General features: G+C 46.7%; 1 protein-coding gene across 2 annotated transcripts in view; it reads right to left on the reverse strand.

Moving 5' to 3' along the window:
• Positions 1–1,676: 1,676 nt before the first annotated feature.
• Positions 1,677–23,163, reverse strand: part of DHX33 (DEAH-box helicase 33) — a 28,719-nt gene continuing 7,232 nt past the window's right edge. For both annotated transcript variants that reach the window (XM_037987399.2, XM_037987400.2), the window contains 9 exons: positions 22,441–22,611; positions 17,341–17,526; positions 16,504–16,615; positions 15,155–15,314; positions 14,923–15,011; positions 11,541–11,668; positions 10,938–11,141; positions 9,542–9,628; positions 1,677–5,219 (listed from right to left, as the gene is read on the reverse strand). In XM_037987399.2, coding sequence (XP_037843327.1) covers positions 4,911–5,219; positions 9,542–9,628; positions 10,938–11,141; positions 11,541–11,668; positions 14,923–15,011; positions 15,155–15,314; positions 16,504–16,615; positions 17,341–17,526; positions 22,441–22,611 — 1,446 coding nt within the window. In that variant the 3' untranslated portion in view covers positions 1,677–4,910. The remainder of the gene's footprint in view (positions 5,220–9,541; positions 9,629–10,937; positions 11,142–11,540; positions 11,669–14,922; positions 15,012–15,154; positions 15,315–16,503; positions 16,616–17,340; positions 17,527–22,440; positions 22,612–23,163) is intronic.

A 23,163-nucleotide genomic window follows, 5' to 3' on the forward strand; every position in this document is an offset into this window, starting at 1 on the left:
TGCAGCCCGGGAAGCCTCGAATCCGGTTTCCGGAGCCTTCTTGCTGTGCTGGCCTGAGTCCGCTGTCTGAAGCTGTTTAATTCTCTAGTGGCCGCTTCCACCTACTGTTTTCAAGGCACGCCAGGCTTTTGGGCTGCGTGGAATGCACTCTTGTCTTTCCCCAGCTCTCACCCGCCCCTTACACGGTCACTTTCCTCTAGGCGGCTGTGGTGTTATGATATTATGTATTTATTGGTTTTCATCCCCAGTTCCTGGGTCCTAACTCCCATAGCCCTTGTTACAGCGTTCTATGATAATGTCGGGTGTGTTAGGCCTCAGGAAACAGCCTCTCTCCCCTTCTCCTGCCCTCCTTTCACCCGCCCCAATGCAGGACTCTAATCTCCCACATTTCTGATTATGGGTCTTAAGTCCCTTCCCAGAGAAGGTCCCACCCTATACCCTGGGGGAAGGGATGCTGATGTCCAGAAGCTGCCATAAAAACCCATGAGGACAGGGTTTGCAGAGCCTCCGATAGCTGAATACCTGGAGGTTCCTGGAGGGTGGTGGCCCAGGGACAGCAAGGAAGCTTGGAGCTTCTTCCCCACTGTCCACCCTGCTCATCTCCTCATCTGTATCCTTGGTAATATCCTTTATATGAAACCGGTAAAAGTGTTTCCCTGAGTTCTGTGAGCTGCTCCAGTGAGTTAATACAACCCAAAGAAGGGGGTCGTGGGAACCCCAATTTGAAGCGGGCTGGTCGGAAGTTTCAGAGGCCCAGACTTGCCATTGCTGTCTGAAGGTGGGGGCGATCTTGGGGACTGAGCCCTCAACCTATGGGATCTGACACTGTCTCATGGGATCTGACACTATCTCCAGGTAGATAATGTTGGGATTGAATTGGAGGACACCCAGCTGGTGTCTGCTGCTTAGTGTGGAGGGAAAAAACCCAAACCTTTGGTCACAGAACTCTTCTGTGCTGATTGTTGTAAGAGCAAAGGAAAAAGTCAGGGTTTCCTGAAAGAGGCCCTCTAGAACCTCCTTTTTTCCATCGGCTCGGAACTCATGCTTGTGCGCACGCAGCCCCTGTGCTTCCTTCTCTTTTTAACAGAAACCTCCCGGCATTGCTGGTTTTAACCAGGTTAAACCCAACCAGACTGTGACATCCTGAAGGGCAGGATCCATGAGTAATTTCTGTGACCTTCCCTCTCTGCACCTCCGACCCTGCATCCAAGTTCTAATGCAACATCATTTTTCTGGGGACAAGAAGCCGGCTTGTATCATTTAGATATGTCCAGAAGCTTCCATAAAAACCCAAGGACAGGGTTTGGAGAGCCTCTGATAGCTGAATACATGGAGGTTCCTGGAGGGTGGTGGCCCAGGGAGGGCATGGAAGCTCGGAGCTTCTTCTCCATTCCCCACCCTGCTCATCTCCATCTGTGTCCTTGGTCATATCTTTTACTGGTAAAGGTGTTTCCCTGAGTTGTGTGAGCTGCTCCACTAAATTCATATAACCCAGAGATGGGGTTCAGATTTAGATTAAGAACCAACAATCCTAGCTTCCCAGGATGTACAGGACATACAAGCTACTAAGAAGGTATGTCTTACTAACTCATGATAAGACTAACACTTAATATTTTCTAAATAATTTTCTATGAATAATGGAAAAGAGACCCAAGAAACAAGCCATACACATCATATACAAGATTCATTTTTAATGGATTTGATCGTCGAGTGCAAATTTGAGCATTATTTACAGGAGCTTTCTGTAGAGTTATTTCTGTTCAGATAAAACCAGACTCTCAAAATACAACATACGCCTGAACCTATTTGATTTTTTTTTCCTCCCTCTAGTTACCAAGGAATATCGTATCTCAGATGCATGGCCTGCTATCACACTGGTCTTTAAAGAAAAAAAAAAAATGCATGACCATAGTTCCAGGCAGTTCCTGGTAGCTGGATTTAGTGGATTTATATATGACAGTACAGTACTTCATCAGTTTTACCCACAGGGCAAAACTCGCCTCCATTCAGGCATCTCTTTACAACTGGCAGCAATGCAGCATTAAGGGTTTGTAGCAGGACCTGCTGTTTGCAGTCCTGCCCCTTGTCGTGTTACTCTGGGTGTTGCATACTCCATGATTACTAGAAGACAAACACCTGAGGCATGCAATCTGCTTGGAGTGCATCTATTTACATGAAGCTGCTCACGGGAGCTGGTGACTCTTCCAGATATGGGTTTCGTAGGTTGGCAAAGAGGTATCATACCATCAGATTTTACCAACTGAAAAAGAGTAGCTGAAGGTTATATTGCAATGTTACTGTGAAACATTTAACTTTCTTAAGTGTAAAGTGTACTATTCCTTGCAGTTCAATAGAAACAACGATGTATTTCTTTGTAGTAATATATGGAGTCAGAATGGGTTTTCCAATCTGATTTAATCCCTGAGCAGCTATGTTAAAAGTTAACTTTTTTAAAAAGCCCAATAAAAAACTAAATACTGTATTAAAACTCTACCACAATGTTACAGTGATAAACATATTTCTGTACAGAAACATTAAAGCTACTTAGAAGCTGTTTACATCCTTTGCCTCTCAGAAAAAAAAAATACACATTTCTGGAAACTGTTCAGGTACTTAAGCTGGACATAAATTACCCTAAGTTTTTTCTTTTTTTTCTGAGGCAGTCTCGCACTGTCGGCCAGGCTGGAGTGCAGTGGCGCAATCTTGGCTCACTGCAAACTCTGCCTCCCAAGTTCAAGCAATTCTTGTGCCTCAGCCTCCTGGGTAGCTGGGATTACAGGCGTGTGCCACCACACCCAGCTAAGTTTTGTATTTTTCGTAGAGACGGGGTTTTGCCATGTTGGCCAGGCTGGTCTTGAACTTCTCAAGCAGTCCACCCACCTTGGCCTCCCATCCCAATGCTGGGATTACAGGCGTGAGGTGATCTGCCCGCCTCGGCCTCCCAAAGTGCTGGGATTATGGGTGTGAGCCGCCACGCCCAGCCACTCCACAATTTTCTTTTTTTTCTTTTTCTTTTTTTTTTTACCAGCACTGTGAATGATTTATTAAAAATACAGTACTTTTTCTTACCAAGTAGGACGAAACATCCTAATCCCCTACTGCAAAAAAACAACAACAAAAAAAACAAAACAAAGAAAACCGTGGGAAACTTTTCAGAAAGTCAGCCACGGTAACAAGTCAGTAAGTGGAAGAACTGGTTCAAAGTTCAAGAATTCAGTAAGATAAGGTATCTAGGAGCTGTCAGATCTTATTTCGCCCACATAGAACCATTTCTGACAGAGCCCTAAACACTGAGAGCTTGACTGCGCAGGACCGTGGCTAGCGTTGGAAATAGAGACTCAGCTGGACTTGACATCCCCAACTCCGGACAGATGGGACCCTGGGATGGGGCCTGTTCCCTCAGGCCACAGCTCCCAGAAAGAGACCGTCCGTGATCTCTGAAGAGCCTCTTGGGCAGTTTGGTCCCTGGTTATAACTACGATTCATTCAGTAAGAAATGACAAAACACCCACAGATGTATTTGGACCAAGTAAGCACAACACAAGAGCCAAAGCTCGACGACTTCTAGGACAGAACATTGTCTGGGGAAAGATTACTGGCTTCTGATAATTAAATGGCTAAGAGGAACAGTGAGTGCCTGTTCTCTGCTCGGAATGTCAGAACAGGAAGAGACTGTGGAGACCTCCAATTCCCTCTGACAATGAGGCTTAGAGGGAGGTGCCTAGCAGTTAGAAAGCAGCAAAGCCAGACTGTCCCCAAGTCCCTACGAAGAAGGAAAAAATATCATAGCACATTAATGAGATGCAAGAGTAAGTGCTACAGCTCCAGCTCTTTTCGAATTTCTCCAGCAGGCCTTCCAGTCTTCACTAAACCGCCCTCCGCCCACACACCGAGAAAGATACAAGAATGCAAGCCCAGATGTGGTGTGGTCTCTGGCATAAGCCAACGTTCTCTGGGTTCTATGTACCCCTCTCCCCTCCCCACCCCCACCACCTCTGACCAGGGGCTCTGCCCAAAAAGAAACAGCTGAAATGGTACAGACTCACTCCTCATGGCACAAAACACTGAAAGGCCAGTTTCCCACGTCTATGTGTGACAGGATTCAGAAGGTTTAAATCAGCCTTCACCCGGGAAGCTTACATGTCTCCTGAAAGCACTGACAGGGTCACGCACCAACAGGGTCACGTACCGAGGACCAGGAGGCTCCTTTACTGGTCTCTGCTTGGAGACAGACACAGAGTGGTCCACCTCCAGACATAAGTGTTCAGTAGGGATCACCATCCCAGGAGGTACGAGATAACAGCACCTCCCTCTGGAAACTTCTACAGAAGTCAGTTGTGTTTTCTATTTTAAAACTGCATACAGATGGACATTAAACAAGAACCAAGGGCAACATCCAAGCTCCGCAACTTCCTGTGGCCCTTCCAGAAAATCGCCCTCAGTCACAAGAACTTGGGATGTTGCTGTACCTAATTCACATCATGTGGAAAGCAGCAACATTCAGCCTAATGGCTCCCAACTCCCTGTATGTGTGGCGTGCTCCAGGCATAGTTCTGGGTACCTTCCATTCATTTTCTCTAAACTTTATGAACCCAATTTTATAAGGATTATTATTGCTCCCATTTGGCAGATGAGAAAACTGAGGCTCAGGTGTTAATTAAGTCAAAGTCACCCAGTAAGAACCAGAAGCATAATTCTGAAGCTTCCAGGTACAAATGATATGTCCATGTCTACATGGGTCAGTCCTAGGAGGTGAAGCAAAGATGCTTTCAAGCCCCTGGAAGTCAGGCACGCTCAGCTGACTCCAAGGCTTCTCTAAGTGCCACCCTGGAAGGCTGCTGTGAGGACGACTGGAGTCCAAGCTCCCAGGGACCAGCGATTCTGGTGGCATCCTGGCATCCTGGGGCGGCTCAGTTTCTGGTGGTTCTCAGCTTCCTCCTAAAGTATTCAGGGGCAGCCTCGTACAGCCACTCTGCATCCACGACGCAGAGGTCCCGCATGTAGCACTTGTTGGTGTAGAGCAGCTCGGTGTACACGACGCAGGCCGGCTTGCAGTGGAAGAGGACGGATGACGGGTGGATGGCCACCGGCTGGTGGGTGTCCGTGGTGGCATAGGTGCCATCTGGCTGAAGCTCGGCGGTGCTCATGAAGAGGCTGTGAGCCAGGCAGCGGCGGACGCTCTCCATGTCTCCTCGGGATGACACGATGGGCATTGACATCTGTTTCGGGAGAAAGCGAGGAATGGAGCCGACCCCAAACACTGGTCAGCACTACACAGTGTGTTGGGGAAACTGGACCCACCAGGGCAAATGCAGCCTGCACTGTGAGCCTAACAAAGTGGATTGTGACATTCAGAGGTGGTCACCAAGCATCAGCAAGGTCAGGGGAAGAAGGCCCAGCTGGAGGAGGGCGGACCAGAAACAGGGAAAACTACTGCCTGCGAAGGCAGGGCTGGGAGGGAGGCGCTCACGTTAGCCACCAGACCACAGGCAGGCTGCGTGACCCACCCCTCACCTAAATTCCATCAGGACACCCAGAAAGGAAAGGCCCTTCCCTCTTGCTTTGATCATCTCACCATCTCCTCACACCGATTTGCCTCACATGCTGCTGCCAGGCTCATCTACCTAAAGCACAGCCCAAACCACTCTCTGTCCACTCAGACACCTTCAACACTGTCTCCATTGCTCCTTGCAAAACAATGCAAAGTTCCCGAGGTGGAGCCATGAAGGAGCCGCCCTGAGCTGCTCCGCCGTCTCCTCTCACCGCACTTTTTCTTTTTCTTTTTTTTCTTTTTCTGAGGCTGAGTCTCGCTCTGTCGCCCAGGCTGCAATGCAGTGGCACGATCTCAGCTCACTGCAACCTCCACCTCCCAGGTTCAAGCGATTCTCCTGCCTTACTTAGCCTCCCAAGTAGCTGGGATTATAGGCGCCTGCCACCACGCCTGGCTAATTTTTGCATTTTTAGTAGAAACGGGGTTTCACCATGTTGGTCAGGCTGGTCTCAAACCCCTGACCTCAAGTGATCTGCACGCCTCGGCCTCCCGAAGTGCTGGGATTCCAGACGTGAGCCACCGCGCCCAGCCTCACCACTCTTCTTTAGACACTCCATGGTTCCCCATAGTTGGCTGCCTTCTCTTTCCTCGCCCCGTTTCATGATTCCTATCTCTGTGCCTTCACATTTGGTGCTCTTAGTAGAAATGCTGCCTTTGTCTCATCAGAGGAAATGTCAGTCACCAGTCAATGTCCTTGTTCTACTGCTCCTGCTGAGCGGGTCATGTAACCTACGCCACTGGGCACAGATGTACAAACCGGTGGTACACACTCGCTGGACCTAAGCTGGCCAGCTTCTCTCTTCCAGGCATCTGTTAGGTTTGAAACTGGAAAACCTGTCAATCTCTGCTGGGCTCCTGAGAGGAGGGGCCATGCAGAGCCATCACTTCCATGTGGAGGTAAAGCGGGGAAGAGGGAAGGAGGCACGCAGAGGGTACTCGAAGCAGGAGAAGCAGCAGGTCCAGAGAAAGCAGCGGCCCTGGCTCCTGCAGGCTTTTTCTAGTTCCTGTGACTCTATTTCCTGCCTATAGGTTCTCAGAAATACCTTTCGATCCTTGGAAAAATCTTTCTTTTGTCCTTTATGATGGCTCAAGGGTTTCTGTTGTTGTTGACAATCAGCCGATCTATGCATGAAGAAGATACTTTTTTTTGAAGAGACAGGGTCTCACTCTGTTGCCCAGGCTGGAGTGCAGTGGCGCGATCCCGGCTCGCTGCAACCTCTGCCTCCTGGGTTCAAGCGATTCTTGTGCCTCAGCCTCCTGAGGAGCTGGGATTACAGGCATGCACCACCATGCTCGGCTTATTTTTTATTTTTAGCAGAGATGGGGTTTCGCCATGTTGGTCAGGCTGATTTCAAACTCGTGGCCTCAAGCAATCCACCTGCCTGGGCCTTCCAAAGTGCTGGGACTAGAGGCATAAGCCAGCCACCATACCTGGCCTGGAAGATACTCTTTTATCTCCTTATCTGTCAAGATCTAGCTCAGTCGTCACCACCTCCAGGAAGCCCCAGAGGCTAAGTGGTGGTCTCTCCTTCCAGACTATCAGCTTTACCACTCACTGGCTGAGTGATTTGGGGCAAACTATTTAACCTGATTAGGCTTAGTTTCATCCTTTGTAAAATGGGAATAACAACAGAATCAGTCTTATAGGTTGAAAAGAGGATTTTATCCTTTGGGTTAAGGTCTGAGTTAAAAAAGATAAAAAAAAGAAAAGAAATGAGGAGTTTAAATAAGGAATCACATAAAAAGTATTCAGAGTGGTTACTTTAATCTGATGGCCTCCTGGCGTGAGTGTGTGTACCTCAGGTCACCGTCTAGATTATTACTTAGTTACTGAGCAGGCAGGTCTGTAAAGTCTCAGGACCTTGGCCAGTGCCTGGCATATAATGAGAGGTATCCCTGGCCGCTACAGAGTCCTAAATCCAGAACTAATAGAGAAGCACCATTTCTACTGTCAATAATAAATTGAGAAAACCTATGAAGCCAAGAGACAGACCGGCAGGAAACTTCAAATACAAGAGCAGTCTGAAAAAATGTGTGAAAGACTGAATACAACAGGCTACTAAGAGAAGAAACAGCTCTAGTGCTAACTACAGGCCGTTGGCATCAGACACAGGCCTGGGTACGGGCTGTGACTGTCTCCCAGGAGTGTCCGCACTGAGGGGGCACAAGGCATTCGCCACAGAGTGCCTATGAGGACAGCAAAAACACGGACACTGTCTCAGTGATCAACAGCAAAAGAACACTCACGAGACCCTCTACCTCTGACATAAAATGTGGAGTGTCATGCAAGCATTAAATATACCACGACAGGCCTTTCAAACACCATGTACTCTAAGAGGGAATAAAAAGCTAATATAAAACTTCATGGGTCGGGTACGGTGGCTCACGCCCGGAATCCCAGGAATTTGGGAGGCCGAGGCGGGTGGATCGCCTGAGGTCAGGAGCTCAAGACCGGCCTGGCCAACACAGTGAAACCCCGTCTCTACTAAAAATACAAAAAATTAGGCCGGGAGTGGTGGCTCACGCCTGTAATCCCAGCACTTTGGGAGGTCAAGACCATCCTGGCTAACTCGGTGAAACCTTAACTCTACTAAAAATACAAAAAATTGGCCGGGCGTGGTGGCTCACGCCTATAATCCCAGCACTTTATTAGCTGGGCGTGGTGGGTCACACCTGTAGTCCCAGCTCCTTGGGAGGCTGAGGCAGGAGAATTGCTTGAACCTGGGAGGCGGAGGTTGTGGTGAGCTGAGATCGTGCCACTGCACTCCAGCCTGGGCAACAAGAACGAAATTCTGTCTCAAAAAAAAAAAAAAAAAAGAAAAGAAAAAACACTTTGTGGTGGACACTTTGGCAATATCTAACAAAATCCAAATTCCCCATCTAGAAATTCATTCTGTGCACACCACAGCACATATGCAGGAGGCAGAACCTAAATGACCGTTACTAGAGGCTTAAATAAACTGCAGTGAATACAATGAAATGCTATGAAATCACTGAAATGAATGAGCTCGACACATGCAGCACCAAAAGCCCAGAAGGATTCAAGAAATATGCATGTGAGGCCAGGAACGGTGGCTCACACCTGGAATCCCAGCACTTCGGAAGGTCGAGACGAGCGGATCACCTGAGGTCAGGAGTTCGAGACCAGCCTGGCTAACATGGTGAAACCCTGTCTCTATTAAAACTACAAAAATTAGCCTGGCATGGTAGTGGGAGCCTGTAATCCCACCTACTCGGGAGGCTGAGGCAGGAGAATCGCTTGAACTCGGGAGGCAGAGGTTCCGGTGAACAGAGGTTGCAGTGAGCCGAGATGGCACCACTGCACTCCAGCCTGGTGACAGAGCAAGACTCTGTCTCAAATAGTAAAAAAGAAAGAAAAGAGAAGAGACGAGAAGAGAAAAGAAAAGAAGCCATGTGGAAGAAAGGAAGTTGTGGAACAGTACCTCATATACACGTATCCGTGTATGTGTGCTCGTACACAGGCACAAGGACATGCACAAAAACATACATACACAGAAACAAATTCTAGAAGGATCTACCCCAAACTGTTAACAGTAGTTATCTCTGGAGGGGCAGGATTATGGGAGACTTTTTAAACTTTCTACATTATAAATCACTATTTTCTGCATTGTGTAAATATTTAACAACTATACACGACTTTGGTAATCTAAAAGGAAATAATGGAGATATTCCCACTTAAAATCTTATGAAGAATTCTAACATTGGAAAATGCTTATAAAGATTATAAAACCAAATACAAATTATACATAGAATTTACTATGTGAAAAAATACAATAAAAAATAGGCTGTTAGGAAATAGGCTAAACTACTGAGATGTGGAATTGTGGGTAACTTCCTTTTTTCTTATTTGTGAAATTTTCTACAATGAGAAATCCTTTTATAATCACTAGCAATAAGCAATTTCAAAATGTTTACCTTGAACGAAGTAACAGCTTTGTCACCCAAAGAACACTAGGACCGGGACAGTACCTTTAAGCAGATGTCCTTCAGCTGTGCTCTGACTTCGGCGACCAGCATCATATTCTTGCTGTTGACAAAATTCTCTTTGCACCAGTCCTGAATAGGAGACAGAACGATATCACAATCCACTCATTCACTATTTATTTGTTGATAGAAACGGGGTCTTGCTCTGTTCCCTGGGCTGCAGTGCAGTGATACAATCATAGCTCACCACAAACCAATCCTCCCACCTCGGCCTCCCAAATAGCTTCAACTACCTGCACGTGCCACCACGCCCAGCTAACAAGCCTCTCATTTCTATAGAGAAAATATAACAACATTTTTAGAACACAGTTGAATTCAGAGGAAAATCTTCAGGTGCCAAAAAGGAATGTAGGAAAATATCTCTATATCAAAAAACACGAACTACAAGGAAAACTAATAATAATTTAAACTAAAGAAAAACTTAAAGTTTCCGAGATTGGGATAGTTGTCTCATCATAGCCAGTAAAATATTAGAATCTCCAGAATAGATTTTAAAAGTTCTACAAGTCATTAAGAAAAAGACCAACGACCCAGTAGAAAAATGGACAAAGGAGATGAACAGACACAGAAAACAAAACAGAAATGCCCAATTTATGTAAGGCTTCTTCTTTCTTTTTTCTCTTTTTGGAGATAGAGTCTCGCTCTGTTACCTAGGCTGAGAGTGTAGTGGCATGATCTCAGCTCACCGCAACCTCTGCCTCCCAGGTTCAAATGAGTCTCCTGCCTCAACCTCCCGAGTAGCTGGGATTACAGGTGCACACAACCACGCCCAGCTAATTCTTGTATTTTTAGTAGAGACGGGCTTTTGCCATGTTGGCCAGGCTGCTCTGGAAGTCCTGGGCTCAAGTGACCCACCTGCCCCGGTCTCCCGAAGTGCTGGGATTACAAGCTGGAGACACTGTGCCTGGCCCTGGGCAAGTTTTTCAACTGCACGAAGCTTCATTTCCATGACTATGTTTCATGAATATAAAAGATAATAACAAGAGTGCTCATTTCTTAGAAGTACTGTACTGAATGAGATCATACATTAACAAGTGCTTAGCATGGGGCGTGGCACGGAGTAAGTACTCATTAATTGGTATGCACTATCATTATTAGACATATTACTTTATTAAGTTCCAACTACGTTTTGATGGGTTGGGAGTCGCTTAAGTCTTGCTGAGTTAAACACGTTCAGAGCAGAGACCGGAGTGACATTTCTTTGGTGACCTCCCAGTACTGAGGCATTTCCGAAATGATGTCTGGCTTTCTTTTTGTGATTCTTTAGATCATTCAGCCACAAAGGGAAAGTGTACTTTTTGTGCGGCTTCAGTAGAAAAAGGGAAGCACGCAGCAGAGACGAGCGGCTGTCTCTGGAGAACAGGAGCAAGACAAGGCTCACCTTATTTCCACCCAGGTTTTTGAAGGTCCGATAGATATTGAGCAGGGTCATGTGATCCCCCTCGCTGGATACGAACTTCTTGCGGACCCCTTGCACTTCCTCTCGCCGGGAAGGAGGGTTGTGGAGGACGCTGTCCACAGACAGCAGGGAGACGATGGTCAGGATCTCCTCTGTACAGTGGAATTTGGGGGACATGAGGATGGTCTGCAAACCGAAATTTAAAATTGTGTAAACCCAGCCTTCTCCTAGCTTTAGAATGCACTATTTCTGTACATTGCTTTTGCAGCTTCCTTTCTAAGGAGTTAAAGGACAGGCATTTCTAAAACCATGGCTATGTACATAAGTGTTATTTCACTCTTTCATATTAAATAAAACAGGTGACTGCCTTCCCTACAGAGTTCCGAATTTCTTGTGGGTAGGGCTCTTGACTTCGTATCTTTGAATCCCACACTGAACATCAACCAAGGCTATTTAAAAGCTAGGGGTTGGTAATTATTTAAGAGAAAAAGTGAGATTAATCGAGAAGCACTGGGTTAATGGTTCTACTTTGGGATGGCTAACTGTAATGTACAGAAAGGGGACTGAGGAGAGGGTATCATTTACTTTGGCAAATTTGGGTTCTAAAGGAAATGCCGCCATCTTTCTTCCAATTGGAGTCAGGGAAAGCTGGTCATCCTTATGTTCGAGAGCACCTAACAGGTCCAGCTGGGCAATGGCCGCCTGAATGTGATCTAAAGAAACAGAGACATAAAAAGGAGCCAAAAGTCCAAAAAGAATGAAGTTGCAGCCAGTTCAGTATTTCTGGGAGCTTTTGATAACTCTACATCAAACAACAGCAAAACATCATAACCACCACTGCCCCCTTGATACACCTGTCAAAGAGTGACATCACTGTCTTCAGTCTGATTCCCTTTTTTTGTTGAGACAGAGTCTCGCTCTGTCGCCCAGGCTGGAGGGCAGTGGTGCAATCTTGGCTCACTGCAAGCTCCGCCCCCTGGGTTCATGCCATTCTCCTGCCTCAGCCTCCCAAGTAGCTGGGACTACAGGTGCCCACCACCATGCCTGGCTAATTTTTTGTATTTTTAGTAGAGACGGGGTTTCACCATGTTAGTCAGGATGGTCTTGATTTCCTGACCTTGTGATCCACCCACGTCGGCCTCCCAAAGTGCTGGGATTACAGGCGTGAGCCACTGTGCCTGGCATCCCTTTTCTTTTTTGAGACAGAGTCTTGCTCTGTCGCCCGTGCTGAAGTGCAAATGTGTGATCTCGGCTCACTGCAGCCTCCACCTCCTGGGTTCCAGTGATTCTCCTGCCTCAGACTTCCCTGTAGCTGTGACCACAGGCACATGCCACCACACTTGGCTAATTTTTGTATTTTTAGTAGAGACGGGGTTTCACCATGTTGGCCAGGCTGGTCTCAAACTCTTGACCTCAGGTGATCCACCTGCCTTGGCCTCCCAAAGTGCTAGGATTATAAGTGTGAGCCACTGCGCCTGGCCTCAATTCCCTTTTTAAATGACCTGTAATTTAGCAATATGTATGTAGATTTTGAATACACACATCAAAAGTGTAACCTTTGACCCAGCAATGCTACACTTACGAATTTCACCTGCAGATATACATCGCACAGAGACTATATCGCCAGAAGCAAACACATAACAGTGGAAATAGCGGTTGTCTCAGGGGCCAGCTGGGGAGGCTGGGAGACAAGGAGGGGTGAGACGGACATTATCACTATTTACTATTTTATATTTTTTAAACTTTGAACCATGTAAATAATTACCTATTAAAGAATAAAAAAGCATTTCTAAGGACGCAGTAAATATATACATCCCAATAAGGAGTGATCTGTAAAATGTAGTAAATGAAAGAAAGCAGTGTGTTTCTCATTGCTTTTTTTTTTTTTTTTTTTTGAGGTGGAGTCTTGCTCTGTCGCCCAGGCTGGAGTGCAGTGGTGCGATCTCTGCTCACTGCAAGCTTCGCCTCCCAGGTTCACGCCATTCTCCTGCCTCAGCCTCCGAGTAGCTGGGACTACAGGTGCCCGCCACCACGCCCGGCTAATTTTTTTTGTATTTTTAGTAGAGACGGGGTTTCACCGTGTTAGCCAGGATGGTCTTGATCTCCTGACCTTGTGATCCGCCCACCTCAGCCTCCCGAAGTGCTGGGATTACAGGCGTGAGCCACCGCGCCTGGCCTTCTCATTGCTTTTTTTTAAAGCAATATTTACCAATTGAAGGATGGATAAATTCATTTTGGTTTATTCACAGAATAGAATAGCACTTAATGTGAAAAAGCATCAACACAAATAAACTATACAGAACAAGCTGAATGAAAACAGCTTACTCAAGAATAACATAAACTTATAAACAAAGAACAAACAGGTGGTTTAGGGATACAGACGCATATAGTAAAACGATAAAGAAAAGCAAGGCAATTACAAACAAAATGTGGGAGTGGTTACCCCAAAGGAGTGGAAGGAGGTGAGGGCAAGTGGGTGGTGGGGATGCCCTGGGGGCTTTAACTGGGTACACAGGTGTTGGATTTTAATCATTCCTTATACCTTATGTATCTTCATTTGTTTGTAAGGATTTAGCAATGAAGGAAAAAAATCAAGCACAGAACAATGCTCAATGTTTGTTGCTGTTTATGGTTTAAAACATACTACAGGCCGGGCGTGGTAGCTCACGCCTGTAATCCCAGCACTTTGGGAGACCGAGGTGGGTGGATCACAAGGTCAGGAGTTCGAGACCAGCCCGGCCAACATAGTGAAACTCCATCTATACTAAAAAATACAAAAGTTAGCCGGGCGTGGTGGTGCACACCTGTAGTCCCAGCTACTTGGGAGGGTGAGGTAGGATAATCACTTGAACCTGGCAGGCAGAGGTTGCAGTGAGCTGGGGTCGCACCACTGCACCCCAGCCTGGGCAACAGAGTGAGATCCCGTCTCAAAACAAAAACAAAAACAAAAACATACTAAAGGGGCAGCTTGGGGGTTCACACCTGTACTCCCAGCTACTCGGGAAGCTGATGTGGGAGGATCACCCGAGCCCGGGAGGTTGAGGCTGCAGTGAGCTGAGAATGTGCCGCTGCACTCCATCCTGGACAACCTGAGCGAGACCCTGTCTCAAAAGTAAACAAATAAATAAATAAATAAATACATAAATAAAATTAAACACACTACATATACTCACATAGGCATACATTTGCTCTAGAAGTCTACTAGAAAATACTTGCAGTGCTTGTTCTAGGGGAAGAAAACCAGGAACCTGAGGATTAGGGCAGGACCCTTGTACACCCATCAGTTGCTGACTTTGTGTTTTCTTTCTTTCTTTTTTAAACCAATTGCATTACTTAAGAAAAGGGACGGGGGGGAGAAAAGGAAAAGGGTGCATTGATGAAAGGCCAGGTGCCAAAGCTACGATCATAAAGGTTTCCAATTATGTTCTTCCACTGTAGAGAAACTGCCAATGAACAGGAGACTGATCAAATTCCAGTTAAAGGCACAGAAATGTGATCTTTGCAGTCCCTGTGCTGAAAAAAGCACAATTTCATTACAGTTCTGTAGTATCCCAAGGACTCACATGATGACCTTCACTGTTTTCAGAGGTCAAGGAACCTTATTGATGGTGCTGACAGTACAGAATCTATCATTTCATAGCTAGAAGCACTGGCACATGCCTGTGGTCCCAGCTACTTGGAAGGCTGAGGCGGGAGGATTGCTGGAGCCCAGGAGTTGGAGGCCGTGATGGAGCCTGTGGGTAGCCACTGCCCTTCCACCTGGGCCACACAGTGAGACTCTGTCTCTTTAAAAGTCAATCAATTTATCTATCATTTCATGATTTTGAGATGCTTCTCTAATAACTAATGTTGTTATCCACACAATTAAATAAAGGAGATGACCAAAATACTTTATTTTTTTGGAAGTGTCCATTTGTTGTTGTTTGTCTCCTCACCCACCTTCTGCAAAACTGTGGATTTCACTTACCTGGAGATGGCTTGGACATGAAGTCAAAGGTGAGCACATTTGGGACTTTCATTGCCAGAAGCTGAAGCATCACACTGGCCAGGTTACACCTGCGAAGAGCGTGAGACCAGGGTCATTACCTGATCCCTCTGCCAGTGAGTCAGAACCACTCACGGAGGAGTGTGAGTAAAAACCGCAGCTCTGGGCAAGCAGGAGAGATGTGGGGTCAAACGGCAGCAGTGCAGGTGCCTACCTCTGGATCTCTGGCACGGTCATCTTATCAAACTTCTCAAACTCCTCCTCCGTGTAGAGCCGGTAACAGATGCCACTGTCCTCTCTGCCAGCCCTCCCTGTGCGCTGCCAAGCCTGCGTCTTCGATACCCGCTGCACTGCTAACACCTCAAGACCACTGTCTGGACGGAGAGTGAGCCCCATTAGTGCTTCATCACATGAACAAACTCTTTCTACAGTGTTGATAAAAAGAAGCACACCAGCGGTTCTTTCAGCAACACAGGGGTCCAGCAAACCTCAAGGCTAGCACAATGGACAGCGCAAAACCAGGACGCTCCGCAGCGGTTTGGCCCTAGTGAAACAAGGCTTTGCAATAAGCCCAGTGTGAAATCTGTCACGAAAACGTCAGAGAAAACTCACGCGTGCAGCAAGGGGCCAGAAGAGTTTCCGAGGTCTTGCCCTAGATGGTAGCATGGCCAACCCCTCCCGTTTGCTTGGGACAGAGGGTTTCCTGGGATGTGGGATTCTGGGTGCTAAAACTGGGACAGTTTCAGCAAACGAGGATGGTGGTCATACTATCAATCAATGACTCCGGAATTCAATGCCTCAAATCACTTGGGAGCTTTATCCTCCCTCCCAGTTCTGTTGTAAGACAGAAATAATGTGATGTCTGTTTTCTAGCAGTAAATGAGGTTCATTTCCTTGATAAAGGTATATTCTTAGCCAGGCACTGGAGACCCAAACTCTTTCACCTAACGTCATCTCAAAAAGATACACCTGTGGAAGTCAGGACCCTCAAATGTTTGCCAGAGCATTTCAGCTCAATAATTGGGAGCAATAATTTCAGTGGCCTCCAATCCTCTGTGGAATAAAGCGAAGTATCAAACAGACATGAGTCAAGATGACCTGAAGTTAGCTTCCCACTGCACCTTCTTAGGAGAAGCCAGTGCTCCTTCTATGCCTCAGCCCAGCCAGGGGATCTGGTTCCTTCCTAGGAAACCTGGGAGCTCAAACCAGCCATATATATATATATATATATAGTTTCTGATGACAGCCTTTGATTGACACCCAGCTGTTCCTGGCCTTACAGCCGACTTTTGATGGGGTACTAGACCCTCTGCTCAGGTCCCAGACCCTGTGTGCCCAGGTTTGCTCAACCTGGGCTCTTCCTTCCTGCCTCTACTTCCTGTCTCACATACCCGCCTCAGGACTCCTTTGTGGACCTGGAGTGTAGATGATCTCACTCATGGCGCCTGCCACCCGAATTTGTTAGTTACAGACATGAAACACTCAGGGGAAAACTGCGGGACTACAGTTTCAGTGGCTGCTCACTAGACACAGGAGAGACATTCATGAACTACAAATTCTCACCAGGGTTATACTTCTTTGCTTTAACCATGCCCGTGTCAACTACATATTTTATTCCTGTAATGGTTATGGAGGTTTCAGCGATGTTGGTTGAAATGATCACTTTGCGATAGCCCTAAAAGGAGGAAGAAAACCAAAAAGCCGCATTGACACACGGATGATTCAGAAGCCTTCAAACATATTCTCACCATTGATTTCCACAAGTCACTCAGGACCACGAAAAGATGACTCCATTATTAATGGCAGTCATTAATATGAATGGTTGGTCATTCAACTGGGCGGGGGAAGGGATGCTGCAGTCTTAAAGGTCAATTTGAGGCAATGAGATGTAGCGGAACAAGCACAGGAATCAGAAGCAAGTAGATGTGGGTTGGAATCGTGGCCCCGCCAGTGACTTACTATGCGCTCCTTGAGCAAGTGTGACTTCCCCTCTTGGGGCCTCGCGATCCCCATAGGATCATCACCGGCCTTGCCGGTTCCCATGAGGATGAGAGACAGTGGATATCAAAGCTAGCACAGTGCCTGGCACGGCAAAGGCACACAATAAATGCCACAATGGACACATGCAATTTATGCGGGTCCTTAGAAGTCACTCATTCACCTTGCAGCTTTGGATTATACTCTCCCTCATCCCAACAACTGCCTCCCTGCTCCCATCACAGGAGCGCCGTATGTGTCACCGTGCATCGTGCTCCTGCGCCTCCTCAATGCGCTCATCTGGTACCTGGGTAGCCCATCCCATACACCTTATCTGGAGCCTGGTAATAGGTACACAGACCTCACTGGTGGATCCATCTGGGTGCCCACAATAGGGCTGGAGAGAAGAGGTGGTGCACTCACCTTTGGGGCCCCTTGGAAGACTCGCAGCTGCTGCGCATAGGGCAGGGAGGCGTACAGCGGAAGGACCAGCATCGCAGGGCAGCCGTCTGGGAGGTGCTTTGCAATGTCTCGGCAGGTCTTGCTCATGGCTTCAATCTCCTCCTGCCCAGTGAGGAACACCAGGATGTCCTGTGAAGGAGGGGCTTCCTGTAAAAAAGGTAGAGTGGGTTTACTAGGCATTGATAGAATTGCAGCTTGCACAGAAAAAGACAATGGTGATTGATGATGTTTCCCGGAGTTATTTTTCTTAACTATGGAAATGTAAATGAGCCTAAAAGTTGATGTCTAGCTTGGAGAGAACCCCGACCAGCAGTGCATAAAATGGTAATAGGCTGGGTGTGACGGCTCACACCTGTAAACCTAGCACTTTGGGAGGCCCAGGCGGGAGGATCGTTTGCGGCCAGGAGTTTGTGACCAGTCTGGGCAACACAGCAAGATCTCATCTCTACAAAACACTTTTTAAAAAATTAGTCAGGGGTGGTGGCACATGCCTGTAGTTCCAGCTGCTTGCCACTGCACTCCAGCCTGGGCGACAGAATGAGACCCTGACTCAAAAACACAAAAAACAAAACTGGAATATATAGGAGTTAGCCAGCTATGTTTATAGGCCAAGTGATGAAATTCTGAAGGAAAATCATCAGATAGTTTTTTCTAACAAGAACAATACCATGAAAAGCATAATCAGGCAAGCAAATAAAATCTGCATGAGGCTTCCTTCCTTTTGTAAGCACCTTGAAAGATGAGGTTGACAAAACAGAAGGCAACTTGGGGAAATAACCCGTGGAAATGAACAGATGCAGCCACGCTGGAAAAGGAGCCTTTAATGAGTGATGCCGTTGAAAGCGCTTTCACACGCCCCCAAACATACACTATATACTTGGACAACTGCTTGAGCTGTTGAGGTTAATGGGGTTTCTCACTTTCAAAGGGAACAACACCCAAGTGTGAATGACATACCTAATGCCCTGATTTTTCTTTGATTTCTGATCAGATATATTAATTTGTTTGATGTAAAGTGCTTGACACTTTGGGAGGACAAGGTGGGCAGATCACCTGAGGTCAGGAGTTCGAGACCAGCTTGACCAACATGGTGAAACCCTGTCTCTACTAAAAATACAAAAATTAGCTGGGGGTGGTAGTGGGTGCCTGTAATCCCAGCTGCTCAGGAGGCTGAGGCAAGAGAATTGCTTGAACCTGGGAGGTGGAGGTTGCAGTGAGCCCAGATTGCGCCACTGCACTCCAGCTTGGCCAACAAAGCGAGACTTTCTCTCAAAATAAAATAAATAAATTAAATTAAATTAAATTAAATTAAATAGGGCCAGGTGCAGTGGCTCACGTCTGTAATCCCAGCACTTCAGGAGGTTGAGGCAGGTGGATTACAAGGTCAGGAGATCAAGACCATGCTGGCTAACACAGTGAAACCCATCTCTACTAAAAATACAAAAAATTAGGCAGGCATGGTGGCACACGCCTGTAATCCCAGCTACTCGGGAGGCTGAGGCAGGAGAATCACTTGAACGTGGGAGGCGGAGGTTGCAGTGAGCCGAGATCGCACCACTGCACTCCAGCCTGGGTGACACGGTGAGACTCTATCTCAAAAATAAAATAAAATTTAAAAAAGTGCTTGATGGGCTGGGCAAGGTGGCTCATGCCTGTAACCTCAGCACTTTGGGAGGCTGAGGCGGGCAAATGGGTTGAGGTCAACAGTTTGAGACCAGCCTGTCCAACACAGTGAAATCCCATCTCTACTAAAAATACAAAAGTTAGCTGGGTGTGGTTCCAGATACTCGGGAGGCTGAGGCACAAGAATGGCTTCAACCTGGGAGGCAGAGGTTGCAGTGAGCCGAGTTCATGTCACTGCACTCCAGTCTGGGCGACAGAGTGAGACTCCATCTCAAAAAAAAAAAAAGAAAGCCTAATGGCAAAATAAATAGAAAAAAATGTTAATAATTATATGTATGTTTAGGTATATATGTAAAAATACATATTTTTAAAATGCGTATCTTTTTTTCAGCCCAGTATTAACAGAACAATTGTTCAGAGGTATACACAAACAGGTCAAAATCTAAATCAGTCAAAACCTCATCAGTGGGAGATTTCATCAAAGCCAGGGGTAACCTAATGCACCAGCAGCTGCCATTTATGAAAAATTCTCATCTCGTTTGCTTTCCGCAGTTAAACAAGGCAGACTTCTTCCCCAAATACTATGAAAACGACAGTAAAGGCCACTGTCTCAGAAAGAAAAGACAATGAGAGATGAGGAGGCTCAAATCACTTTGAAAGAGAGAGGGGAAAGGGGCTGGATGACTTGGCTGGAGGGAGGGAACTACACATCATGTTGTGGGAGAGTGAAAACCCAGGGATTGGCTCAAAGTCTGAGTATAGCGTGGTTAAACCCTCCAGTTCCCTCTCCTACCCAGGGCGGCCAGGAGACTGGGAAGCGCTGGGCTTCACCACGGGAAAATGGTGACAAAGGGAAGAGTCATGGTAACAACTGCACAAAGGCCCAGGAGAGCCACCTGCCCTAACTGGAACAGCAGCATAAGGGACTCTGAAAAGACAGACTGTGCTTGAACACAGAACCATTCACGATTGGCATATGAGAGATGTTGGAACATTTGGAAAAAAATGAGCCAGAGCTACTTACAAAGCTTACACAACTGTGTTGTTCAAGAAACAAGGTATAGGGATGACGGTGTGCTACTAGCAATGTGTGGTCATAGTATTGTTAGTATTGATACTGGACTCAGAAAACATCCTAATAGGCCAGACACAGGGGTGCAAGCATGTAGTTCTAGTTACTCCCCAATGCTGAGGCAGGAGGATGGCTTGAGCCCAGGAGTTCACGACCAGCCTGGGCAACAGAGCAAGAAACTGCCTCAAAAACAAAAACCTAAACAAAAACATCACGATAGAACTGTCAAGAGGTTGGAGATAAAGGGGGCTGGGGAGGGGCAATTCTAAACTCTTGTCACCATGGTAAGAAATTAGCATATGATACCTGATACCCATAACTCAAGAAACAGTGGCAAAAGCAAGGTAGTTTAGAAATACGAAAGCAATATGTAGAGACTGAAAGGAGGTGCCCTAAACAGCAGAAATCTGGGATGTTGGAAGTAAAAACAACTTATTCTTTTATTATGAGCCTTTTACTACAGACTACTTGACTTTTTAAAACTTTAAACCCCATATGCATCACTTCTTTTAAAATAAAAATTGACTGGGCACGGTTTCTCACATCTGCAATCCCAGTGCTTTGGGAGGCTGAGTCGGGAAAATCACTTGAGGCCAGGAGTTTGAGACCAGCCTGGGAAACATAGCAAGACTCCGTGTCTACAAAACATTAAAAAAATTAGCCAGGTGTAGTGGTGTGTGCCTATAGTTCCAGCTACTCAGGAGGCAAAGGCAGGAGGATTGCTTGAGCCCAGGAGATCGAGACTGCAGTGAGCTATGATTATGCCGCTGTTCTCCAGCCTGGGTGACAAAATGAGACCCTGTCTTTAAGTAAGTAAATTAAATAAAAATTAATTTTAAAAGTTTGCCTCTGGATTTTCTCAGAAAGCTAAAAGGAAGGTAAAAATATTAAATTTTATACAAATTAAACAAAAGTGATTTAATGATTCAAATTTTTGAAGTAAATGTTTAATAAAATGAGAAAATATTTTTTAATATTCTCCTAATATAGTTAAAAAAAAAAAAACCAAAACTCTAAGTTGCAACCCATTATTGGGCCAATGTCAATTTTTTCTTTTTTTGAGACAGGATCTTGCTCTGTCTCCCAGGCTGGAGTGCAGTGATCATAGTTCACTGCAGCCTTAATCTTCCAGGCTTAAGTGATCCTCCTACCTCAGCATCCCAAGTAGCTGGGACTATAGGTGTGCACCCCACACCTGGCTGATTTTTTATTTTTAGTAGAGATGAGGTCTTGCTATGTTGCCCAGGCTGGTCTCAAACTCCTGAGCTCAAGCAATCCTACCCACCTCTGCTTCCCAACATGCTAGGGTTCCAGGTGTTAGCCACTGTGCCCCGCCAACTTTTTCTTTAAATGAGGTACAAAATATCAGAGTACCCTACATGTAGTAAAAGACGTAATTTCTTTTTTAAAAAATAATTTTTATAATTTTTTATAGAGACAGGGTTTTGCTATGTTGTCAGTCTGGTCTTGAACTCCTGGACTCAAGTGATCCTCCTGCCTTGGCCTCCCAAAGCGTTGAGATTACAGGTGTGAGTCACCATGCCTGGCCAGAAGCGGTGTTTCATAGACTTATTTCAGTTATATATATAGCGTACTGGGTTGCAAAATAAAAAGTGCTTCTTTTGTTTTTTTTGAGACGGAGTCTCGCTCTGTCGCCCAGGCTGGAGTGCAGTGGTGCGACCTTGGCTCACTGCAACCTCTGCCTCCTGGGTTTGGGCGATTCTCCTGCCTCAGCCTCCTGAGTAGCTGAGACTACAGGCACCCGCCATCATGCCCGGATAATTTCTGTATTTTTGTAGAGATGGGGTTTCACCATGCTGGCCAAGCTGGTCTTTTTTTTTTTTTTTTTTTGGAGACGGAGTCTCGCTCTGTCGCCCAGGTTGGAGTGCAGTGGCGCGATCTCGGCTCACTGCAAGCTCCGCCCCCCGGGTTCACGCCATTCTCCTGCCTCAGCCTCCCGAGTAGCTGGGACTACAGGCGCTGCCACCTCGCCCGGCTAGTTTTTTTGTATTTTTTTTAGTAGAGACGGGGTTTCACCGTGTTAGCCAGGATGGTCTCGATCTCCTGACCTCGTGATCCGCCCGTCTCGGCCTCCCAAAGTGCTGGGATTACAGGCTTGCGCCACCGCGCCCGGCCGCCAAGCTGGTCTTGAACTCCTGACCTCAGGTGATCCGCCCGCCTTGGCCTCCCAAAGTGCTGGGATTAGAGGCGTGAGCCACCGCGCCTGGCCTCCTTATTCATGTTGATGACACAACTCACAAAGTTGTTTTTTTATTGAGTAGCTTTGCTTTTTAAGGCTCAATGTTCTCACTATCAAATGCAAGATAAAAGACAACTTTTTGGGAATTTGCCCCCCCACACCATACCTGGTGGATCTGGAAGACTGAGACAAGCGCGGCGTGCAGGTAATCATTCTGAGGCTGTTTGGTGTAAAACACTTGGATCGGATGCTGCCGACCCTCTAGGTAGAGGACGGGGGCGCCACTGAAATACTGAGAGAACAGGTCCACATCCATTGTAGCTGACATCACAATCACCTGCATGAGAGAACGAAGAGGACCAGAAACAAACATTGGGACAGCCTTTCCATGTCCTTCTCAAGCCCCAAAAGCAGATGATTGAGGCCTGTGCCACCTCCATTATAGCTAACTTTCTTCCAAGGCTCTGAGCAGAACAGGCAGAGGAGAACACCCTGCTAAAGCACAGAGGCCAGGCCAGTTTCCTTTCCTTTTTTTTTTTTTTTTTGAGATGGAGTTTTGCCGGGCACAGTGGCTCACACCTGTAATCCCAGCACTTTGGGAGGCCGAGACAGGTGGATCACGAGGTCAGGAGATCGAGACCATCCTGGCTAACGCGGTGAAACCCCGTCTCTACTAAAAATACAAAAAATTAGCTGGGCGTGGTGGCAGGTGCCTGTGAAAGGCGTGAATGCGGGAGGCGCAGCTTGCAGTGAGCCGAGATTGCACCACTGTACTCCAGCCTGGGCAACAGAGCGAGACTCCGTCTCAAAAAAAAAAAAAAATCGAGACAGAGTTTCACTGTTGTCGCCCAGGCTGGAGTGCAGTGGCGCAATCTCAGCTCATTGCAAC

Source organism: Chlorocebus sabaeus, chromosome 16 (genome assembly GCF_047675955.1).
Source record: "Chlorocebus sabaeus isolate Y175 chromosome 16, mChlSab1.0.hap1, whole genome shotgun sequence".
Lineage (NCBI taxonomy): Eukaryota > Metazoa > Chordata > Mammalia > Primates > Cercopithecidae > Chlorocebus > Chlorocebus sabaeus.